Raw genomic sequence first — 23,374 nt, forward strand, 5'->3', positions numbered from 1 at the left:
GTTTATAAAGTTAATTTATTTTCCCTTCAATTTTTGAACTGCTCTTTACAGTATGTGTGACTTTAAAGAGCAGTTAATAAACTGTTGTTGTACCAAATTTGGCTTTGTTTGGACTTTTTTTGACCATAGGAACGCATTAATTGATTTTCAATGCATTCCTATGGGATTTCGTGATTCGCAAGACGAAAAATTCGCTAGACGACAAAACTTGCGGAACGAATTAATTTCGTCTTGCGGGGCACCACTGTACTAGTATCTTCCTCCTTTGGATGATGTTTCAATACCCAAATGACCTGTTATGGTCATATTTGAGAAGACCTTCCGAAATCAGATTGCTGAGGGGATTATTATTATTATTTTTATAATTTTGAGCCCAATAATGCCTGTTCTCACTGATTCCTCTCCACCTGGGGACCCTTTAACTTGTCTCAGCACACACAAGGACATTTGCCTCGATAGCAGTAGTAATGGAATTCCAAGAGACATTTATTAATTGAGACCCAGCCAATTAGCAGCTGAAAAGGGGAGAAAACGATTGTCCTTTGGAAAAGAATTGGGTTGCCAGCAAAAAAACCAACTGTTGAACTTGTATGATTAGCTGACATTGTGGAAGAAGGTTTCACCTGATACCTACAATTAACCTTCAGATTTATTGATGGTGTTGTCTTTTCTCATTCTGCACTCCATATACTGAACGGGCAGGCGACCTATGGAGCACAGTGGCTAAAAAGAGGCCTTACATTTAGTGAAGAGTTATTCTTCAGCTGGGGATGCGGGTGGCGCTGTGTGTAAATCCTCAGCGCCTAGGGCTTGCCGATCGCATGGTCGGTGGTTCGAATCCCCGTGGCGGGGTGAGCTCCCGTCTTTCGGTCCCAGCTCCTGCCCACCTAGCAGTTCGAAAGCACCCCTAAAGTGCAAGTAGATAAATAGGTACCGCTTTCTAGCGGGAAGTTAAACGGCGTTTCCGTGTGCTGCACTGGTGCCGGCTCGTCAGAGCAGCTTCGTCACGCTGGCCACGTGACCCGGACGTGTCTCCGGACAGCGCTGGCCCCCCGCCTCTTAAGTGAGATGGGTGCACAACCCTAGAGTTGGACACGACTGGCCCGTACGGGCAGGGGTACCTTTACTCTTCAGCTGATCTCTCTATTCTTACACTGTGCACTTTACCCTTTGCAGAGAAGCAAATGGGATTTAAAGCCTACTGCTAAGTCATGCTCATTCATTTACCATGTGGTAGAACAGACTTCTAAAATCCGTAATGTGTCTTAACTGTTCAAGAAATACGTAGCAGTCCCATCCATGAGTTGAGTAAGTTGAGCCTTTTGTGATCCCTCCAACCCCCTTCAAGAAAGCTTTAAGAATGCAAAATTGAGCGATCGTTCTAATGTGAAGACTGTCAGTTTATTTATTATTTGTTGAAGTTACATCCTGCCCTTTCTCCTGAAAGTGACTAGGGTAGCAAACTGTTCCACACTTTGGCGGGGGGGGGGGACTGTTATAGTTTTTAAAAAACCACATTTTATCTGGTGATCTTGGGGTTCCAGCAACAGTATTCTTCAGCTACTAAGTGTCTGGGTAAATGGGAATGTTTTCACATTCCTCCTGAAAGTTAATATTAAGTTAATGATGGAGGCATGCACACATCACTAAGGGGAGCATATGAAAGGAAAGGGGATTTCAGCATGGGATATTTCAATTATCTTTGTACCAAGCAGAATTCTGATGGCATTATTCATACCTGCAGGGTTAAAAAATGAAAGCACAGAAACGGTGAATTCATGCCATTTTTTTTCCTTTGCACATATAAAGCAGTAGTTGAAATTATTTCCTGTGAGCACTTCACACATCTGGGATTGTGTTCCGAATTGTGTCATGACTTGGTTCCCATTGATTTTAACGGGACTTAAGAGCCATTGACTTGTGATCCAACTCAACATCATGTGCGTGTTACAAATGAAGCCTTTTGTATAAACCTAAACTATTCGTGGCTGACAGTTTCTGATGTTTAAACTTGAAGGATCGATAACTTCTTTGAGCTGTAAACAATTTAATCATGTGAATATGGAAATGTTTTCGCTTGTGCGATTTTGAAGACAGGTTTTGTGTTGTACATACTCATTCTATAGTGTTTCATATTAAAATGTAAAGTTGGAGGATTTTTTTTAAACCAAAAGGATGACGTTTGTGTTCTGTGTGTGATTAGTGTGTGGCCATAAACATATTCCTGAGGACTTTGGTCTGAGGAAGGTGGCAGAAAACCGTGAGCACTGATTTCCTACTATGCTTTCCCCCTGCTTATAAAATCAATTCTACATATACAAACTTTGTGACATGCTTGCTACTATGTATGCTTCCGTGTAACACATTGCAACTGTATTTTATTAAAGGAAGAACTTGATTTGCCTGAAATCCAAAGCGGAACTGAAGGATGACATTGCTATCCGGTGGATACCCATTATAAAGTTTACTGGGAAGAATTTCTTCTTCTTCTTCTTTGGTGATCACTCGTAACCCAGTAAGATTGTCTTCCATAAACACGGTTTTAACAATGAGTCTGTAAGTGTCTATGGAGGCCAGTTCTGAATCCACACGTCCTTCCACAGTGGAGATATTGGTTCCCGGATGGGAGTTGATCATGGTGTGGCTTTGCCAAGCGTGCCTTCCTCTTAGCACGTTTCTCCCTTGCGTTCTGAGTTTGAGTGTCTTCAAAGTCCATGACACCTTTGGTAAAGGCTGTTCTCCAACTGGAGCGCTTGCAGGCCAGTGTTTCCCAGTTGTCGGTGTTTATACTACATATTTTAAGATTTGCCTTGAGACAGTCTTTAAGCCTCTTTTGTTGACACCAGCATTATGCTTTCCATTTTTAAGTTCGGAATAGAGTACAGTGGTGCCTCTGGATGCGAACGGGATCCGTTCCGGAGCCCCGTTTGCATCCTGAAGCAAACGCAACCCGCCTCTGCGCGGGTCACGATTTGCCGCTTCTGCGCATGCGTGTGACGTCATTTTGTGCGCATACGCGAGCGGCAGAACCCGGAAGTAACACGTTCCGTTACATCCGGGTCGCTGCGGAGTGCAACCCGAAAACGCTCAACTGAAGCAACTTTAACCCGAGGTATGACTATAGTTGTTTTGGAAGGTGATAATCAGGCATCTGCACAACATGACCAGTCCAACAAAGTTGATGCTGAAGAAACATTGCTTCAACACTGATGATCTTTGCTTCATCCAGTACACTGATATTAGTTCACCTGTCTTCCCAAGTGATGTGTAAGATTTTTCAGAGACACTATTGATGGAATCTTTTGAGAAGTTGTAGATGGTGTTTGTAGGTGGCCCATGTTTCACAAGCATACAGTAAGGTTGGTAGTACAATAGCTTTGTAAACAAGCATTTTGGTTTCCCTGCGAATGTCCCGGTCCTCAAACACACTGCACTTCAATCGGGAGAAAGCCGCACTTTCAGAGCTCAGGCGATGCTGGATTTCGGCATCAATGTTGACCACTCACAGGGAAGAATATCATGAACAATATTCTTCAGTGGTATTAGCACATGGCTATGCCATATTTTTGTCGGATTACAGACTTGTTAAAAGGCCACTATCTTCTCAGTTTCTGCACGGCCAGCTAAGTCTGTGATAATGGTTCTGAACATGCCTGCTTTGAGCATGATTCTGTTTGTGGAAAGGCTGCATACAGTTCTTTTAAACATAATGTTAATAGAGTATGTCCTTTGATAGTAGTATTCCAGTGTATTCTCTTCGTTTGCCAACCGTGCCTCCCTCCAAACTGGGCACACCTATGACATTGAGCTTCATTTTGAGATTCATAATAACCTGAAACCTCCTTAAACATCAGATATCCTTCACAGTGTATGCACAGACTTCTCTACAGACCAGAACCGGAGCAGACAGTTGCTTCAGTGCTGTATGAAGGGCCTTGTTCCAAGTCAACAATACGCATTTCCTTCTCCTTAATTCTTAAGATTACACGGCAGGCTTAATTTCTCACTGTGTTGGATCTGTTTTGCTTCAGTGAATCTTTTCTTAGTAGACAGCTGTGTCCTTGATGACATGCCCCCCGTCATAATATGTTTGTTACCAGCAGCAATGCTGTTTGTTGCCTCACTTGGTAGAGACAGAAGGGCAAATTTAAGGTCTCATCTCCATTAGATTGTGGCTAGTTTGAGGGGAAACTCAAATAGTGGATGGGTTGAAGAGGGAAGAATTTGCCAAACACAAAACTAGCTGAGAATAGAGTGTATAAATGGGAAGAAGCTGGTCCAAATTAAAAACTTCTGATAGTTTCTCAGCACGCATTTTTTGGTGCAACCCTTGGCTTTGCCAAAACACATGTTTCATTTTAATGAAATAATCCCAAAAGCTGTTAGGTTTCTGTGTGTTGCCATTGTGCAGTCCTTGGAGTCACAAGACTCTGTTTTGCATTCCAGGCATTCAAGGCTGTTGGAAGTCTCACGGAAGACAGGAGACGGATGTGACGTTACTGGTTTCCTGTTCCTTTGTGTTTCAGTTGCTCTCTGCTTTCAAAGAGAGAGCATGTACAGTGGTGCCCCGCAAGACGAATGCCTCGCAAGACGGAAAACCTGCTAGACGAAAGGGTTTTCCATTTTGGAGGTGCTTCGCAAAACGAATTTCCTATGGGCTTGCTTCGCAAGACGAAAATGTCTTGCGAGTTCCTGCAGGATTTTTTTCCTCCCCCCCCTTTTCCCAAGCCGCTAAGCCACTTATCAGCTGATCCTAAGCCGCTAAGCCGCTTAACAGCTGATCTGCTAAGCCGCTTATCAGCTGATCCGCTAAGCCGCTTATCAGCTGATCCGCTAAGCCCGCTAAGCCGCTAATAGCACTAATCCGCTAAGCCGCTAATGGGCTTGCTTCACAAGACGAAAAAACCGCAAGACGAAGAGACTCGCGGAACGGATTCTTTTCGTCTTGCGAGGCACCACTGTATATCTTTGCTCCACTGTTTGCATAGTTAGAAATAAAACGCTCTTTGCATGCAACGTAGCTCATACTATCTCGGCTCCTTCCCTGTGTGCTGGATACTCTGTGTAATGGGGGAATGTGGTTGGAGCCTCATCAAAGGCTCAGGTCGCTAATCACGTCAGAGGACTCGACCGGAAGAGTCGTTCGGTCGAACGCAAGTCTGACAAAAGCTGGCTTACCAAAGGCAAAAGAGGTGTCTGAAACAGCTGCGATTTCAAACTTGCCACTCAGCTGTCTGAAAATGCTTTTTCCTGGCGCTTGTCGTTCTGCGATTCACTCCCAGAAGATGGTGGTGCCACAGCCTCAAGGCTTCCTTATAAGAAGAGAAAAGCCAAACATTGCTGTAACTTTTTGTCTCCGTATGTGTTGTGTGAAGAGGGAGCCAGCTGGGGCCTGCTGTCTACAGCCCTGTCTCTATTTTTTAAAATTATTTTTTATTATAAGATACACACAGATTGCGAATATACAAGCATACAAACATACATTTCAGACAATCCTTAAATATATACAAACATGCCTACATTCAGTCCCACAGATAATTCCTTTTCCCATCACCGTCCGCCACCCCTCACCCCACCTTTGTGTTAGACTTACAGTCTACTGAATTGCAATTTCTTCCCACTTCTATTACTTTCTTTCACACACCTTTAACCTAATTTCATGCTTATTTTTCTATTACACATTGTTATCCATCTTATTTAGTATTTCAGCATTTAAAACGGAACTTGTTTATTCTAATAGGAGTTCTGATTTTTCAATATTGTTTTGTAAGTATCCTTTAAACACCTCCCAATCCCTGTCTATCTTCTCTTTTGAGATCCTTCCAATTTCTCCCATTGTTTTGGATATATTGTAGTACTCCAATAATTTGGCAAGCCTTGTCTCTAAGCTTCACCTGTTTAGCCAAAGGAGGAACACTGCGTCAGGTGACTGATGACTTGGAGAGTGTTTTTCCGCAGTGCTTGCATGCCTATGGCCTTCCTGCAGCTGGGTGAAGCAGCGGCTTCCCTGTTACACCAGATGATGGCAGTGGAGAGTGGCCTTAGCTGGGCATATTGCAGCCAGTTTTGGTCTAGCTGGGTTGGACTTCCTCTTGGCTCTGCAATAAAAGCTTACATCGATGGACATATAGGAAGGGGAAAGCCTTCCTTTCCTAAAACTGCCAGTGTGATGGAGAAGAGTCCATTCTATGGCAGATGAAGGTGATCAACTACATGGAATTGGCAGAAATGACTGGCAGAATCCGAGACCAGGGAGAAGAGTTGGTGGAAGAAGACGGGAAGAAATTTAAAGACTATTTACAGAAATATTGTAAAATTAATGAATGTTAGAAGGATGTTGGATAGAAACTAAGGGGTTTCCAGCTGTAATGCTTTAGGAGATACGAAAAAAAGGTTTACAAATGGGCAAAAGCTTAATGGTAAGGATTTGCTGAACTAACAAATTGAAGTGGAATACAAAGAAGGGAGGTATGAGGAGGTCTGGGGAAATAAGCGTAAGGAAGATATGGTATGGAAAATTATTTGTTTTTTAATTGTTTTTATGTTGTATTTTGTATTTTGTTTCTTTTTATTTTTCATTTTCATTGTTATATTTTAAAAACTTTAATAAATATCTTTTGAAGAAAAAAAAGAGAAGAGTCCATTCTATATTTCTATAATGTCTGGAAGAAGATATACCGTATTTTTCAGCGTATAAGACGCCCCATGTATAAGACGGCCCCCATTTTTTGAGCCCAAAATTGAGAAATAAATATTTTAAAGACCAAACAGAACAACTCTGATATTTTATTAAAAATTCAAAACACCGGTATATTTAGAACCGTACATTTAAACATCAAACATTGAGGAAAGCTGTTTAATGGCGGCGGCTGCTCCTTTCATCTCAGTGTAACTTCACTGTAGCTCCAGCTCCGCTGCCTGTATGCTGCACTTTTGTTTCAGTATTTATGGTATGTACCGTATTTACTCCACAAGCGCCGTCAAATGCGAGCGCTGATCAAGGACCTGCGACAGCCAGAGTTGCCTGAGTGAGTGCACATGGGGAATGGGGGGTCTGGGTAGCCAAGGGGCGGCTGAGGGAACCAGGTGGAAGGGACAATGTCCGGAGTGGGGGCTGCTGGGGGGGGGAGTACCAGACCAGGGCTTGTCATAAGGCCAATAGTGAGGGGAGGCTGGGGGGGGGGGGGAAGAATATGGATGGCGGCATGTATTTATTCATATATTTAATTGCAACATTCCGTGTACAGTGGTACCTCAGGTTAAGTACTTAATTCGTTCCGGAGGTCCGTACTTAACCTGAAACTGTTCTTAACCTGAAGCACCACTTTAGCTAATGGGGCCTCCTGCTGCCGCCGCGCCGCCGGAGCCCAATTTCTGTTCTCATCCTGAAGCAAAGTTCTTAACCTGAAGCACTATTTCTGGGTTAGCGGAGTGTGTAACCTGAAGCGTATGTAACCTGAAGCGTATGTAACCTGAGGTACCACTGTATAAGACAACCCCCAATTTCAAACTTAAAAATTTGGGGGTATTGTCTTATACATGGAAAAATATGGTAAGCATATTTAGAGTTACTGTTTTTACAGGTTTCGCTGAAATACTTCCTGCCAAATGCAAAGGAAAACAGTAATGTCTGCACAACCAGTTCTAACTATTGAAAACCTCCTTTAAAATTGCGGTCTGCTTAAAGGCTGTGATTTATGTGCTTCTCCAGCCAAATCCATATATCCTCATATATAGTTTTGAAATAGTTATCGTTGTATAAAACTGGTAGCGGGTTAAGATGCATTTTTTGTTAAATGCCGTTTTTAAAGATAGCACACAGACAAAACAGAACAGGTTCTCCAAACTGCATTGCTGACTATCCATGTTTTCTACCTTGTTGAATGGTTCTTGTTTTTAACAGTTGCATGCCGTAAAAAAAAAAAAGCTGTCAGAAGTGCCTGCCGTCATTTTCTTTCAGCTTAATACAGTCTGAATACAGTGGTACCTCGGGTTAAGTACTTAATTTGTTCCGGAGGTCCGTTCTTAACCTGAAACTGTTCTTAACCTGAAGACCACTTTAGCTAATGGGGCCTCCTGCTGCTGCCGCGCTGCCAGAGCACAATTTCTGTTCTTATCCTGAAGCAAAGTTCTTAACCTGAAGCACTATTTCTGGGTTAGCGGAGTCTGTAACCTGAAGTGTATGTAACCTGAAGCGTATGTAACCCGAGGTACCACTGTATGTGAATAAACATACCGGTAACTGAATTTTTAATTTTATTTTAAATGGGGAAAAGATGAGGGTGAGGACAGGACTGCATGCAAAGACCTCTCAGTTGCTTTTATCTACTTCATTTTTAAAATAAAATATTACATAGGAAGCTCCCACATTCTGAGGCAGACCACTGTCCCACCCTATTGCCAACTCTACACTGACCTCTCCAGTGTGTCACACAGGGAACCTCCCAGCACCCCTCTCCCTAGGTGCCAGGACCTGAACCCAGGACCTGAGTGCAAAGTAGATGCTCTGTCACTGAGCTATGGCTGGTTGAATATGTTTGTTGTTGTCGTTTAGTCGTGTCCGACTCTTCATGACTCCATGGACCAGAGCACGCCAGGCACTCCTGTCTTCCACTGCCTCCCGCAGTTTATTCAAACTCATGCTGGTAGCTTCGAGAACACTGTCCCACCATCTCGTCCTCTGTCGTCCCCTTCTCCTTGTGCCCTCCATCTTTCCCAGCATCAGGGTCTTTTCCAGGGAGTCTTCTCTTCTCATGAGGTGGCCAAAGTATTGGAGCCTCAGCTTCAGGATCTGTCCTTCCAGTGAGCACTCAGGGCTGATTTCCTTCAGAATGGATAGGTTTGATCTTCTTGCAGTCCATGGGACTCTCAAGAGTCTCCTCCAGCACCTTAATTTAAAAGCATCAATTCGACAATCAGCCTTCTTTATGGTCCAGATCTCACTTCCATACATCACTACTGGGAAAACCATAGCTTTTACAATACAGGCCTTTGTTGAATATAACAGCTACTAAATGTGTTAGGTGCTTGCATAACCAAAAGAAAATTCCTACTGCCCTTGCATATTTATTATATGAACCACTAATAAATGCCATCTCCAACTCCTTGAAAGATTCCATCAACGGTGTCTCTGAAAATTTGTACACATTGCTGGGGAAGACAGTCAAACTAAAGCTGGAAGAAGCAAAGGTCACCAGTGTCAAAGAAATGATTCTTCAACATGAGCTTTGTTGGACTAGTCATGTTGTGCAGATGCCTGATGATCGTCTTCCAAAGCAACTACTCTATTCCGAACTTAAAAATGGAAAGCATAATGCTGGTGGTCAACAAAAGAGGTTTAAAGACTCTCTCAAGGCAAATCTTTTTAAAAAATACAGTGTAAACACCGAAAACTGGCAAACACTGGACTGCGAGTGCTACAATTGGAGAGCAGCCTTTACCAAAAGTTTCATGGACTTTGAAGATGCTCAAACTCAGGACGAAAGGGAGAAACGTGCTAAGAGGAAGGCACGCTTGGCAAATCCTCACCATGATCAACTGCTGCCCGGAAACCTATGTCCCCACTGTGGAAGGATGCGTGGATCCAGAATTGGCCTCCACAGTCACTTGCGGACTCACTGTTAAGACCGTGAGTTAATCTTACTCAGCTACAAGTTGTCACCACAGAAGAATGGAAACAGAACACTAGGTGGTGTAAACGTTAGGCCCAGGCTAGCAAGACTGCTCTTGTGTTCTCTGCCTCTAGAAAATAGAACGGAATGTGGATTATCTTGAGAGTGCAGTTGCCCGATTCTATAGCCGTTGGTTCTGATTCTGTCACAGAAGGTCTTTTGGTGGGGGAAATCTAAGGCCTCCAAGCGAAGTGACTCCCAGGAAGCCTCTCGCCATGCCTGCAAAGCTCTGGAGAAGAGAACTGTATTCTGCCGGATTGCAGCATATTTGGTTCAGTGAGTGCTGGGGAGCAGGACAGAATGACCTAGTTCTCTGGTGGGGAATATATCTTCCTTGACCTGTTCCTGAAGGTCACATCTATGATCATCCTACATCCTCTTGTTGCACATCTAACGAAATTCCTTTTCTACAGCTGCTCTCACTTTGATTTCACTGAGATCTTCTCTCCAGTGTTGTGGCTTTGAGAGTGTGATTTCCTACCAACTTAGTTTTTATGTATACCCCCTTGTTCTGAAGACGGTCAGGGAGAGTTCTTCGGGTCCTTGTAGCATACCTGCAAGCATACCTGTTATTTTGGACAGCATTGTGTTTCCAACAATGATTGGGCAGATGCTTCTGGAGTCTGGGTAGGTCCAAAGCAGCACTTGGAGATGATGAACAACAGGCTATCCCCTGTTGTTTATTTCCAACAGCTAGTATTCCGAGAGATAATGTAAAGGTAAAGGGACCCTTGACCATTAGGTCCAGTTGTGGCCGACTCTGGGGTTGCGACGCTCATCTCGCTTTATTGGCCGAGGGAGCCGGCGTACAGCTTCCGGGTCATGTGGCCAGCATGACTAAGCCGCTTCTGGTGAACCAGAGCAGCGCACGGAAACGCCGTTTACCTTCCTGCCAGCGTGGTACCTATTTATCTACTTGCACTTTGACGTGCTTTTGAACTGCTAGGTTGGCAGGAGCAGGGACCGAGCAATGGGAGCTCACCCCGTCATGGGGATTCGAACCGCCGACCTTCTGATGAGCAAGTCCTAGGCTCTGTGGTTTAACCCACAGTGCCACCTGCATCCCGAGATACATCCTCTCTATTTATAGAGCTTTCCTTTTGACTATCACATAATGATCTTTTTTCTTATATAAACAAAACAGCAGCACCCCCACACAAGCAAGAGAGAAAAGTAGTTGCGAGGGAACTCCAGAGTTTGCAGAATTGCAAAAAAACGTTTAGGGGAAATTCTCTCCCCCCCCCCCCCAATTTTGGGAACCAAAAGCAAAAACAAAAACAAGGCAACCCATTGGAATGTTCGCTGGATACAGAATGCTGACTGACTGTTCTGAGAAACAAAGTACCGGTCTAGAGAGGGAATAGAGTGGTGCATCCTGAACAGAAGCACTTCATGCTGCAACATTTTGTTGCAGAAGTTTGCTTTTCATAGCTAATAGCCATGGAGCCTTGTCTCTTAGCATTGGTGCAGCTGGTATATTTATATCACACTCTTTCCCATGGGCTCAGATCAATCTGTAAAAATAAAGTCACGTGTTTGTTTGTTTTTTGTTTGTTTGTTTGTTTAAAAAAGCATAGCAGCAGTGGTGTGTATTGATGCTCAATGATGCCAAGGGTGGGCATATTCCAAGCTTGCAATTGCCACTTTCTTTTTCATTCGCCAGGGGCATGTGTGGAGGAGTAAAGGCATGGGTAACCCAAGCAAGGGCAGGGGTTTCAAATGCATGCAACTGTCACTCTTTTGGGTGGCAGGATCTAGAATCAATCTAGATTGAAAGCAGCATGCTGAGCATTTCCTGTTTGACTGGCATGGCAAAGAGCTGTCCCATAACAGCGGAGCCCTTTTGTGTGGATAACGAGGATAATATGGGAGTAGTTACCCTCCCCCCAAAACCCCAGGGCTAGGGAGGGGGAAGCAGCCTTCCCTCAGATCATCCAATACCTGCCACCTGTCCAGAAAGAATGCAGGGGGCAGGGGGCGCTGGGTGCAATGCACATGGGGACGCGAGTGGCGCTGTGGTGCAAACCACAGAGCCTAGGGCTTGCCGATCAGAAGGTCAGTGGTTCGAATCCCCATGACGGGGTGAGCTCCCATTGCTCGGTCCCTGCTCCTGCCAACCTAGCAGTTCGAAAGCACGTCAAAGTGCAAGTAGATAAATAGGTACCACTCCGGCAGGAAGGTAAACGGCGATTCCATGCGCTGCTCTGGTTTGCCAGAAGCGGCTTAGTCATGCTGGCCACATGACCCAGAAGCTGCATGCCAGCTCCCTCGGCCAGTAAAGTGAGATGAGTGCTGCAACCCCAAAGTTGTCCACGACTGGACCTAATGGTCAGAGGTCCCTTTACCATTACAGGCATCATACTGGCTAACCCCTGCTAAGCTCAAAACAATACATTTTTGTGCTACAAATGAGTTAGTGTGTATGCAGCTTCGGACTCACAACTTTGCCTTCGGGCAATTGTTTTGCGGCAGTAGCAAATGCATCTAGCTCCACAAATTACCTACCATTAGCTGCCATGCTCACTGCTACATCAAGTCCACTGGCCATTGGCCACCACTGCATTTAAGCAATTCATATAAACTATTCAAAGAGCTTCTGGGAGGCTTTTCATCCCAAATCTCCCAGTCAGAGTCTACAGGGAATAATAAAATGGGCTGAACCTACAAAGAGAAAGTGTTTAATGTGAAGTTATATGAGCCTTAGGGACGCGGGTGGCGCTGTGGGTTAAACCACAGAGCCTAGGACTTGCCGATCAGAAGGTCGGTGGTTTGAATCCCTGTGACGGGGTGAGCTCCCGTTGCTCAGTCCCTGCTCCTGCCAACCTAGCAGTTTGAAAGCACGTCAAAGTGCAAGTAGATAAATAGGTACCCCTCCGCGGGAAGGTAAACGGTGTTTCCATACGCTGCTCTGGTTTGCCAGAAGCAGCTTAGTCATGCTGGCCACATGACCCGGAAGCTGTACGCCGGCTCCCTCGGCCAATAAAGCGAGATGAGCGCTACAACCCCAGAGTCGGTCACAACTGCACCCAATGGTCAGGGGTCCTTTTACCTTTACTATATGAGCCTTGATAAGGCTATAGTGCTTGCATGTCCACATTTGCTAGGCCATGGGTAGGGAAACTAAGGTCCAGGGGTCAGATCCGGCCCAATCGCCTGCTCAATCCGGCCCATGGATGGTCCAGGAATCAGTGTGTTTTTACATGAGTGGAATGTGTCCTTTTTTAAAAAAATGCATCTCTGGGTTATTTGTGAGGCATAGGAATTCGTTCATTTCCCAAAAAAAATGTAGTACGGCCCCCCACAAGGTCTGAGGGACAGTGGACTGGCCCCCTGCTGTAAAAGTTTGCTGACCCCTGGGCTAGGCTGATGTCACAATTGAATTTTATTACCCCCCCCCCCAATAATCCACATAAATTAGGCCTGGTAAAAAAAACAACCCACAGGAGGACATCACAGGTAACAAAAACTGGACAGCAATGGTTTAATGAGGATGTCTTGTGGAAATTCGGTATACCCTGAAGTTCTACTCAAGATTGTGGGGTCCTCTGGAAGAATATGGGAGGCACCACAGCGCAGCTGGGAGAGGAAGCCCAAAAAAGCCCAACCAAAATTATCGAGAGATCTAGAAGGTATCTTCCCACCTGTCTATAAGTTGAGGGAGAGGAAATGGGCTTTTCATTCTCTTAACAGGTGGACAAAGTTCAGGTCAAAGATTTTAAGAACAGGCTGTGTAATTTTGTCTTAATAGATTCTAGACGATTTTCCAGGGGACGGCGAATTGCATATCAGGTATGTCTTATTCCCTGCGTGGGACACTTAATTTTCTGTTTGAGCCCCTCGGAGGTAGTTTATGACTGGCAAAGAAAATAAAATAAATTTAACTGGCTCAAAATGAAGGACAGATGCACACTAAAGAGGGAAGGAGTGTAAGAGAGAAAAATGTGAGGAAGAGGAGGAGTACAAAACTGATTTATCAGAGAAGACCAAGCTGAACAGATTTTTAACAGCCCTGATCTTTTTCGCATGTCTTCTCACAAGTAAGTCCCAATAAATTTCATGGAGCTCGCTCCCCGATAAAGCATGTTTTAGGCTTGCCATCTCTGCAGTTTGAAAGAGTAAAATTACAAAGTGCCGGTGGCCAAAGTCACCTGAAAAAAGAGCATTATTTTCGGCCATAAAATTAGTTTTAGTGGGGGGGGGGATGCAGTGTGGAATAAGAGGGAGCATTGATGCGTAAGGAGCAATGAGGGTACAAGAATACCTCAGTGGTGAGATGAAGCAGCACGCCAGCCCAATATATTTTGGCGCCTGAGGTGAACCACAAAACGGTGCCCCCCTCCCCTCCAGGGAAGAAGGGATTGAGTAGAGATCAACATATAATAATAATAATAATAATAATAATATAATAATAATAATAATAATAATAATAATAATAATAATAATAATAATAATAATATCTTTATTGTCATTTCCCCCATCGGGGCAATTACAACGAAATTACTTGACTGCTCCATAAAAACACTAATTAAACAATACAGTATAATGCAGCAAGGGAGATTAGATGACTTTCAAAGTCCGGGCTTCCCATTCAGGGCCGAGATCGCTCTGGAGAAGAAGCTGTTCTTAAGACGGCTCGTTCTTGTCTTCATCGTCCTGTATCTCCGTCCCGACGGCAAGAGCTCGAAGAGACAGTGACCAGGATGCGATGGATCTTTTACTATGTCCAGTGCCTTCCTATGGCACCTTGTGGCATTAATCTGCTCCAAGGTGGAGAGTGGGCAGCCAACAATGCTCTCTGCTGCCTTAACAACCCTGCACAACCCAACCCTGTCCTGGGTAGTACAGCTTCCGTACCACACACATAAGCCATAAGTGAGCACGCTCTCAATGGCACGGTGATAGAAGGCAAGCAGCAGTTTCAGGAACAGAGGAGGAATGAAGACCTACATGGGCATCTGCCGCCCCTGTGGATTGTGCCGCCTGAGGTGGTCGCCTCGCTGTGCCTCATGAGTGGGCCGGCCCTGGGTAGGACAAAGGAGTAACACGGTAATGGAAGGAAAAGAGAAAAATCTGATATTATATTAGTCAGTCTAAGAAGTGGAACATGGTAGTGTAGCCATCTGGTTTTGTGTGTGTGTGTAATCTAATCCATCTAATATCTATCTATCATCTATCTATCTATCTATCTATCTATCTATCTATCTATCTATCTATCTATCTATCATCTATCATCTATCTATCTCTATCTATCTATCTATCTATCTATCTATCTATCTATCTATCTATCTATCTATTTATCTATCATCTATCTATCTCTATCCTTGCTCCTCAAAACAGAAGTGACACCATTGTTTGTTTCATTGCATTTTTCCTTCCCCCACCCCCAAAGAACTTCCACAGGTTTTTTAAGAATGTTATCCTGATGATCAAGGTATGTCGGTGCTTCCGGCGTGGACTGAAAGGATTCTCGTGTTTTCACCTGGTAGAGAAAGACACTCGTGGGGCGATTGAGGAAGTAAGGAATATCGCAAAACACACACACACACACACACACACACACACATACCACAACCAAAAGTCTTGTATTTATGATTGCTCTCGTTCCTCATTGGTGCTTTTTCTATTTAATAAAATAATGATGATTGCCTGAGCTTTTGAAGCAGAGGCTGAGGAACCCAATGAAGTCGGCTTGTGCTGAAATCATAGAATAGAAACACAGTAAGATTCTCTGTAAGTTGGAAGGGACCCCAAGGGTCATCTAGTCCAACCCCCTGGGATGCAATAATCTCAACGTGCCATTTGCCCATCCAATTTGAAACTGCACCGGACCTTGCGTAGCTTATAAGTCCTTAAAGGGTCATAAAGGGGTAAAGGTAAAGGTACCCCTGACTGTTAGGTCCAGTCGCGAACGACTCTGGGGTTTCGGTGCTCATCTCGCTTTATTGGCTGAGGGAGCCGGCGTACAGCTTCCGAGTCATGTGGCCTGCATGACTAAGCCACTTCTGGCGAACCAGAGCAGTGCACAGAAACGCCGTTTACCTTCCCGCCGGAACGGTACCTATTTATCTACTTGCACTTTGACGTGCTTTCGAACTGCTAGGTTGGCAGGAGCAGGGACTGAGCAACGGGAGCTCACCCCATCATGGGGATTCAAACCGCCGACCTTCTGATCGGCAAGCCCTAGGCTCTGTGGTTTAACCCACAGCACCACCCGCGTCCCTAGAAATACTCTCTGCGTTGCCCGGGAAACAAACCCGGGTCAACTGCTTGGAAAGCAGCTATGCTCACCACTATACCACCAACGCTAAAGGGTCATAGGACTTCTTAATTATTATAATAATATTATTTTAAAGAGCTAACGTACTTACGCTTTTTCTTCTTTTATGATGCATAATGAAATTAATTGCAGCTCATTGTTTAACTTACAGGACAAGAAAACTGCCAATGCTGTGTTTGATCGCCATGAGTTCAGTATTTCAAAGGTCAGGACAAACCATCTTATGTCTTTTCTTGCCCTTACAGTAACAGTAGGCACTTGTGTTTGTGGTTTTAGTTCAGTTGTTTGAATATAACTGTTTGGTGTGTTTTGCTATTACTGGGGAAAGTGGCTTAATAAGCCAAGGGTGACGCTGCTTCTTCCTTGAGAAGTGGTCTTTGAATACATGGCCCTGCCTGCTTCCTCATCTGTGATGTGGATCACCTTAGCAAAATCCTGAAATGCTCTTTTGCTTCCCAAGTGACCTCCTGAAATATGCTCGGAGTCGAGAGTGGATTTCATGCTCTTTATTCAGCTCATAATGGTGAGGAGGAATGGAAGTTCCCCCAGAATGTCTGCTTTATATACATTATTTACACAATAGGCCCCACGTGATTGGCTATTTTTGGGATTCACCTGTAGGCCAATCAGGTTGCGGATTCACTTCCACCTGGAGCTGGATTGGGTGGCTCCTGTAGACTATTCAGACTGCTGCATTCTGGATCCTATTGTTCTAGGACCAATCAGACTGCTGCATTCTGAATCCTATTGTTCTAGGACCCATCAGACTGCTGCATTTTGGATCCTATTCAACTCAGTACATAACACCTCCCCATCATGAGATCAAAGCAGAGGCCATTTTGAAGCATCACCATTGAAGAAGAAAAGTTGAGAGATTGCGGGACCACCGTGGTGTGATTCACACCCAAAGATCTACACATAGCAGGAGAGAGCGTCAGTCAGCAATGCCATGGGGTAGGGCTTGGAGGCAGGGCCAGATTTAGGTTTGATGAGGCCCTAAGCTACTGAAGGTAATGGGGGCCTTTATATGCCCAGCTGTCCTTTGTCAACAACAAATTGTCGCTGTTTTTTGTGTTGAATATATGCTCTATGGTAATTTATGGACCTAATAGCTATCTAAAGCCATTTGCACGTTTCCATGCGACCAGTCCATGCAGAATGTAGGCACCCTATATATAAAGGTAAAGGGACCCCTGACCATTAGGTCCAGTCGTGACCAACTCTGGGGTTGCGGCGCTCATCTCGCTTTATTGGCCGAGGGAGCCGCGTACAGCTTCCGGGTCATGTGGCCAGCATGACTAAGCTGCTTCTGGCGAACCAGAGCAACGCACGGAAACACCGTTTACCTTCCCGCCGGAGCAGTACCTATTTATCTACATGCACTTTGACGTGCTTTTGAACTGCTAGCTGGGCAGGAGCAGGGACCGAGCAATGGGAGCTCACCCCGTCGCGGGGATTCGAACCACCAACCTTCTGATCGGCAAGTCCTAGGCTCTCTGGTTTAACCCACAGCACCACCTGTGTCCTGACCCTATATATAGAAATGAGCAAACCAGTGATATTTAAGGGAGCAGGCTAGCAGGCGGGGGCCCATGACTTACATCATAGGAACCTACACAACACAAAACACTGTTGCTGTATTCAGGTTTTATTTTATTTATGGTTTTTTTATCTTATATTTTGGAAATGTACATCCAGGGTTTTTTTTTTTCTTTAATTTTTTTGGGCCCCCCAAGAGAGTGGGGCCCTAAGCTATAGCTTGTTTAGCTTATATGTAAATACGGCACTGCTGGGGGTGGGGCAGGAGTCCAGGGATGCACCTAGCAGAGGAAACAGGAGGGCTCCCATATGTACTAGCTTCAACTCAACTAAAAATAACAAAGAAGTTGACAAACGGCTCCATACTTAAGAATCTCTGGGTGGACATGTAAAAGGGTAAAAGAGTGTTGGGAAATGATTTATAATGAATTGAACAAAATGTTTATAATTACTCCCCTCCCCCGCCCAAACCAGAGTCCTTTCTGTTGGGGATAACCCAGACTGAAATTCCCAGGTGTCAGAAAAGGTGATTTATGTATGTAACAACTGCCCCCCGTGTTTTGTTAGCCCCCAAATGGAAAATGAGCAAGGTCTCAAACATAAAAAAATTGGCAACTTAGCGTATTTTTCTGTGTATTGGACACCCCCATGTATAGGACGCCCCCTATTTTTGGCGACCCCAAATTAAGAAAATGGGGGGAAATTGCCCTGACTTGTTGAAATTTGCAGGGGGAGGGGAGTGTTATGTACTGAAGTTCTCACCCTGGGCCAGCCCAGAGTGGCTGGGGAGGCCCAGCCAGATGGGCGGGGTATAAATAATAAATTATTATTATTATTATTATTATTATTATTATTATTATTATTATTATTATGTACTGAAGTTCTCATCCTGGGCCAGCAGGGGGATACTGTATATAGTTTTCACTCAGGTCCACATATGCAAATAAGGGATTGAAAGTGACGTTCAGTGATTGGATAGTTACGGAAAATGGTTACTGTTACATTCTAGTGGAGCTCTATATATAGCAGGCTGGCTGAACCCTTCAGTTCAGTTCTGTTCTGTTCTGGCCTGTGAATAAACAAGAGCTTTTTGAAGAATCGCTGTGTGGTCTGATATGTTCACCCACAACTTAACAGGGAGGATTGTCCAGAGGTTAACAGCCCCAGGCATCTAACAGGCCGCCTATTAGCTGTTCCCTCATCGGCAATTGCTGAGCTTTGGGGGGGGGGGCAGAGTTGAGCTTTTGGGGGTGGGAAAGAGTGGTGTAGCTTTTTTTCAATTACTTTAAGCACTTTTCGACTTTCCGCGGAGCCTCCATACAGTATTCTGCCTGCCTCCTCCTACTCTGCCTGCCCTACAGCGGGGAGGGAGACCGTAGGCAGTCCATTTTTGCCTTGTGGTGTCTTCGCGCGGCTCCATTTGTGTGCAGGCAGCGCAACGTTACACAGGAGGAGCGCGGCGATTGACGTAATATCCCCACTCTGCGCCTTTAACATCCCCCCAAAAGCTTCTCTTCTTATTATATTAAGGCACAATGTTTTGCTGATGTTAAACCTCACCTTATAGACGGAAAAATACAGTAAGTTGACAGAATATGCACAACTTGCAGACTTGACATATAGAAGAAGAAAACAAGAAGAACATACGTTTTAAAGAAAATGGGGAAATGTTTATTGAATATATGGAAAATAATTGTGTACAGCTGAAAACACTGGCAGCGTTAAGACAACTGTGTAAATAAGTTTTGATGGATGTAACAATGGAAAAACCGATTGATACAGTTTTTGTAAAATATGCAGGGATATAAGATATGCAAAATGAACCATGGAAAGGGAGGAAGGGAAGCCATGGATATCTTACGTATGTTAAATGTTTATCTGACATTGTAAAACAGAAAATTTAATAAAAAATCATAATAAAAAATGCAGCCATTGCTTTCTCAGTTGAATTGTGATTCTCAGTGTAAGACAATCTCATGGACAGCTGTATAAAATGTTCTGCAGGTGCACCTAAAAGGCAAGAAGAAGGTCATTTGGTTTTATATCCTGAGAAGAAAAATAATGCTCCAGTCTGTCGGGAGCATAGGAATGCCTTCACTGACCCACATAAATGTGCTTGTCTATTAATCTAAACGGTGTTTGGTATCTTCACAGGAGCATTTTCCTTTTAAAGCAATCCAAATCACCAAGAAGCCACCGGCGTGGAGGACTGATTCTGAAATAAAACATTTGCAGAACCGCTTGCAGTTCGTGGAAAGCTTTCGACAGTATAGTCCAACCCTGCAAAGTCTTCTGGCCAAAGTGATTCGCTTCGAACGGTAACTGGAAGGGTGGCGCTGGTGGGCTTTGTAGCAATCCAATGTATTTCTGTAATTTGATTTCATCTTTCTGAATTGTCCAGAGATCTAAATTCTAATACCAATACCCTGAAACGGGCTTGGTAGCTAGCGGCGGAGCAACATGCTGCAACCCCTGGAGCGGAGAACAGGCAGGGGCATGGCTGACACCCTTTCCCCAAATGGTACCTGTTAAGTTGTGGGTGAACATATCAGACGACACAGCGATTCTTCAAACAGCTCTTGTTTATTCACAGGCCCAGAACAGAACTGGGCTGGAGGGTTCAGTCAGCCTGCTTATATAGAGCTCAACTACAAAGCCACAGTAACCACTTTCTGTAACTATCCAATCACTGAATGTCACTTTCAATTTCTTATTTGCATATCTGGACCTGAGTGAAAACTATCTACAGTATCCCCCTGCTGGCCCAGGGTGAGAACTTCAGTGTGTAACAGTACGGTGGCGCTCCCGAGTCCCCCCTTTGTACGCCAGTGCTGGTAGCTCACAGGCACTGCTTTCAGGATTGCTATTATGCGGTCCCGTACTTACCGTATTTTTTGCTCTATAAGACTCACTTTTTTCCACCTAAAAAGTAAGGGGAAATGTGTGTGCGTCTTATGGAGCGAATGCAGGCTGCGCAGCTATCCCAGAAGCCAGAACAGCAAGAGGGATTGCTGCTTTCACTGCGCAGCGATCCCTCTTGCTGTTCTGGCTTCTGAGATTCAGAATATCTTTTTTCTTGTTTTCCTCCTCCAAAAACTAGGTGTGTCTTGTGGTCTGGTGGGTCTTATAGAGCGAAAAATACGGTGCCCCTTGCAATAGTCAGGTGGGCACATTCTGCGCCAGCTACAGCTCCCCGGCTTTTGAAGCGCGGCGCTTGCAATGCCCATCGCAATAAACCACACTCATGCGGTTACCAGGGGATGGGTTACTGAAGCTGCTTCGATCCTGGTCCAAAAAGAGCTAGAGCTAGATCTGGAAGTCTCAGTTTAAAAATGAGGCCCACCAGCTCCTCTGCCTGCCAGCCTTGAGTCGAGGAGGCCAGGCTAGCTGGTGCCACTATTGCCCACCAGCTTGGCAATCTGCTTCTGCTGCTTCTGGCAGTGCCAGTTAACATGGAGAGTCAGCCCAGCTGCGGGGAGAAGAAAGTAGGGGCTGGCAGGCCTCTGCCACCATTGCTTGGCATGAAGAATGGCAGAAGGAACAGTGTGGGATTGAGGAAGGCGCCCAGAAGTGGCTCCATGGTGATCTCGTGGTCTATTCAGACTCCAAGTGCCCCTATCTCCCAGGGACAGTCCCCAATTTACAAAAGCCATCCCAGTTTCTGATTTGATCCTAGAACATCCTTTTCTTAAAGGTAAAGGGACCCCTGACCGTTAGGTCCAGTCGTGACCGACTCTGGAGTTGCGGTGCTCATCTTGCTTTACTGGCCAAGGAAGCCGGTGTACAGCTTCTGGGTCATGTGGCCAGCATGACTAAGCCGCTTCTGGCGAACCAGAGCAGCGCACGGAAACGCCGGAAAAACTGTCTGCGGACAAATGTTGTCTCCCTTGGCCAGTAAAGTGAGATGAGTGCCGCAATCCCAGAGTCGTTCGCGACTGGATTTAACTGTCAAGGGTCCTTTACCTTTACCTTGTTTATTTTTATTGGAGAAATGTTGGAGGGTAATAATAATAATAATAATTTATTATTTATACCCCGCCCATCTGGCTGAGTTTCCCCAGCCACTCTGGGCGGCTCCCGATCAGTGTTAAAAACAGTACAGCGTTACATATTAAAAACGTCCCTGAACAGGGCTGCCTTAAGATGTCTTCTGAATGTCAGGTAATTATTTATCTCTTTGACATCTGATGGGAGGGCGTTCCACAGGGCGGGCGCCACTATCGAGAAGGCCCTCTGTCTGGTTCCCTGTAGCCTCACTTCTCGCAATGAGGGAACCGCCAGAAGGCCCTCGGCGCTGGATCTCAGTGTCCGGGCAGAACGATGGGGGTGGAGACGCTCCTTCAGGTATACAGGACCGAGGCCGTTTAGGGCTTTAAAGGTCAGCACCAACACTTTGAATCGTGCTCGGGTATGTCTATAGCAGCTGCATAAGATCTAATGGGTTACCAAGGAGGAGAACAAGGAGCAGGGTTTGGCAAGCAGCAGAATTAGGGACTCAGCCCCAGTTCAAACATAAACCAGGGATGTTGCAGAAGCTGCTTTTTAAATTGGAGTCAACTCCCGTGCTTAAAAAAAATGCAGGAGTGGTTTGCTGTATGCAGCAGACCGCATGACAAAGTGTGGATTGTACAGTTACTAATGGGATTTGTGTACAACTCAGTCTAGATATACCGTTCCTACGCAGGTGGCACTGTGGTCTTAACCACTGAGCCTCTTGGGCTTGCCAATCAGAAGGTCACGGTTCGAATCCCTGCAACGGAGTGAGCTCCCATTGCTTTGTCTCAGCTCCTGCCAACCTAGCAGTTGGAAAGCACGCCAGTGCAAGTAGATAAATAGGTATCACAGTGGCGGGAAGGTAAACAGCATTTCTGTGTGCTCTGGTTTCCATTTCGGTGTCCCATTGTGCCAGAAGCAGTTTAGTTATGCTGACCACATGATCCAGAAAGCTGTCTGTGGACAAACGCCGGCTCCCTCGGCCTGAAAGCGAGATGAGCACCGCAACCCCGTAGTCATCTTTGACTGGACGTAACTGTCCAGGGGTCCTTTACCTTTACCTTTTTTTTACCTATGTTGCTTCTGTAAGTAGACGTCTTTCGGTTCAGGTTTATTTCCACTAGCTAATGATCTTGTCTGGTTGTCTGCTTTCTAGGTTTGGCCGCAGGAGAGTCATCATCAAAAAGGGACACCAGGCAGACAGTTTCTACTTCATCTATTGTGGTTCCGTTGCTATCACTGATGACGAGGATGGTAGCAGCGCGTTTGTAGAAGCCGCTCCGACTACAGTTCGGAGAGGTGCTTGTTTTGGTGTAAGTGCTAACCTGTAATAATAATAATTTTATTTATACCCCACCCAACTGGCTGGCTTTCCCCAGTCACTCTGGGCAGCTTACAGGACATTAAAAATGATAAAACATTAGACATTTAAAATTTCCCGATACAGGTGATGTCTTTTAGATGTCTTCTAAAAGTCAGGTGTTTGTTTATTTCCTTGATATCGGGTGGGAGGGTGCTCCACAGGGTGGGTGCCACTACCGAGAAGGCCCTCTGCCTGGTTTCCTGTAACCTCACTTCTTGCAGTGAGGGAACCACCAGAAGGCCCTCGGAGCTGGACCTCAGTGTCTGGGCTGGATGATGGGGGTGGAGACACTCCTTCAGATATACTGGGCCGAGGCTGTTTAGGGCTTTAAAGGTCAGCGCCAACACTGAATTGTGCTCGGAAACGTACTGGGAGCCAATGTAGGTCATTCAGGACCAGTGTTATATGGTCTCGGCAGCCGCTCCCAGTCACCCATTCCAGCTGCCGCTTTCTGGATTAATCATCCATTTCAGAATTTTTTTTTATATATAAAAAAAATAAAAATGCACGGACCTTTACATCAACATGGAA

The 23,374-nt window shown here is 45.1% G+C and overlaps 1 protein-coding gene across 4 annotated transcripts in view; it reads left to right on the forward strand.

The window, feature by feature from the left end:
- The first annotated feature begins 2,431 nt into the window (after window positions 1-2,431).
- The window catches only part of LOC308573682 (cyclic nucleotide-binding domain-containing protein 2-like), a 38,938-nt gene continuing 17,995 nt past the window's right edge, over window positions 2,432-23,374 (forward strand). Inside the window, exons 1-6 of one of the 4 annotated variants that reach the window (XM_081170877.1) lie at window positions 2,432-2,515; window positions 13,420-13,460; window positions 15,061-15,186; window positions 16,100-16,153; window positions 19,642-19,805; window positions 22,637-22,793. In XM_081170877.1, coding sequence (XP_081027003.1) covers window positions 15,094-15,186; window positions 16,100-16,153; window positions 19,642-19,805; window positions 22,637-22,793 — 468 coding nt within the window. In that variant the 5' untranslated portion in view covers window positions 2,432-2,515; window positions 13,420-13,460; window positions 15,061-15,093. Of the gene's footprint in view, window positions 2,516-9,428; window positions 9,948-13,092; window positions 13,301-13,419; window positions 13,461-15,060; window positions 15,187-16,099; window positions 16,154-19,641; window positions 19,806-22,636; window positions 22,794-23,374 lie in introns of those variants that run through there. The other 3 variants (XM_081170875.1, XM_081170874.1, XM_081170876.1) reach the window with 3 other exon arrangements.

Source organism: Podarcis bocagei (genome assembly GCF_964188305.1).
Source record: "Podarcis bocagei genome assembly, chromosome: 1".
NCBI classification, from domain to species: Eukaryota; Metazoa; Chordata; class Lepidosauria; order Squamata; family Lacertidae; genus Podarcis; species Podarcis bocagei.